This window comes from Trachymyrmex cornetzi, unplaced genomic scaffold (assembly GCF_001594075.2).
Source record: "Trachymyrmex cornetzi isolate Tcor2-1 unplaced genomic scaffold, Tcor1.1 scaffold1403, whole genome shotgun sequence".
NCBI classification, from domain to species: domain Eukaryota; kingdom Metazoa; phylum Arthropoda; class Insecta; order Hymenoptera; family Formicidae; genus Trachymyrmex; species Trachymyrmex cornetzi.
Window position 1 is genome coordinate 57,622 of NW_017295987.1, and position 1,167 is coordinate 58,788.

General features: G+C 30.8%; 1 protein-coding gene across 1 annotated transcript in view; it reads left to right on the forward strand.

Moving 5' to 3' along the window:
- Positions 1-906, forward strand: part of LOC108771177 (fibropellin-1) — an 8,958-nt gene extending 8,052 nt beyond the window's left edge. The window contains exons 5-6 of the mRNA XM_018523109.1: positions 575-691; positions 775-906. Of these exons, the coding sequence (XP_018378611.1) occupies positions 575-691; positions 775-842 (185 nt within the window). The 3' untranslated portion in view covers positions 843-906. The remainder of the gene's footprint in view (positions 1-574; positions 692-774) is intronic.
- The last annotated feature ends 261 nt before the right edge of the window (positions 907-1,167 follow it).

The following is a 1,167-nucleotide window of genomic DNA, read 5'->3' on the forward strand; positions in this document are numbered from 1 at the left end:
TCGTTCCAAAATGAAAGCTGCGTTTGCATAAAAAGCATGCTTATGAAATTGGAACACTATTGGTAGCATGCACTTATGACGACATGCTCGCAGCGCTGACAAACAATTTTGGAACACAGCCCAAGAATAGGATCTGGACACGGAGAAAACCCGCGAAACGCATAATCTTTATATAAAAGTCGATTTTTTACGTAAAGATCTTCAACAGAGTGGAAAAATATTAAGTTTTTAAATTACAGGAAATCTGAAATTCATGCTCTCCTTCGAACTACTTATAAATGAACATTTGTTTAAATATCTGTTTTAGATCATTATTCAGAATAAAAATCTCTTGCACACAAAATCGCGCATTATAGGTTTTTCAAAAAAAATTCTCGAAAATAAGTCTATTTATTAAATTCTTTTATAAGTTCTTTTATTAAATCTCCAAAGAGATAAAAGAGCTTTTAATAAATTTTTACACGATTGAATTATAGCTTCATCAAATTGTTTACTTTCTACTTTGTGCAACTGATCAATTCAGTTTTCGAAAGAATTGTGTATTAATTTTCAATGTTACTTTATTGTTTTACAGCCCTATACTACACTTGTTTGCAAGACTACGACTGTTACGACAGTAGTAGGTTTCCGGACACCATGGAGTGTAAGAATGGTCAGTGCGTGTGTAAAGAGGGAGAACGATGTTCTAAAGGTTAATTGTGCTTAATTGTACCGTTACAAACTAATTCGGCCCAATTCTTCTAAGACACTTGAGTTTTCATCTTTCTTTCGCAGGTTCATTAATGACAGCCGCCGGGACACTTGCGGTAATCTTGTTCTTCCTACAACGAATTGCACGCTAGAAAATTAATACGTATAATATAGGATATGCAATTATTTTGATCAATTTTATAATACCGTTTTATATTAAGATAATTCAGTGCAAGTGTCATGTAAATTATACTTTTGAATTTAATAATTTAATTCATTCAATTTTAATAATTCAGCTATTTCTTTGTAATCGATTTTTATATTATATTTGTATTTTTAATAAATATAGCTCTCAATACATTATGACAAACAGATGTAACATGGAGTTTCACAAAAATTCTGGTGTTTGCTATCGAAATAAAAAAGCATAATTGACATATGTCAAAAAGAAAGAAATAAATCCGTTATCCGTTTTGC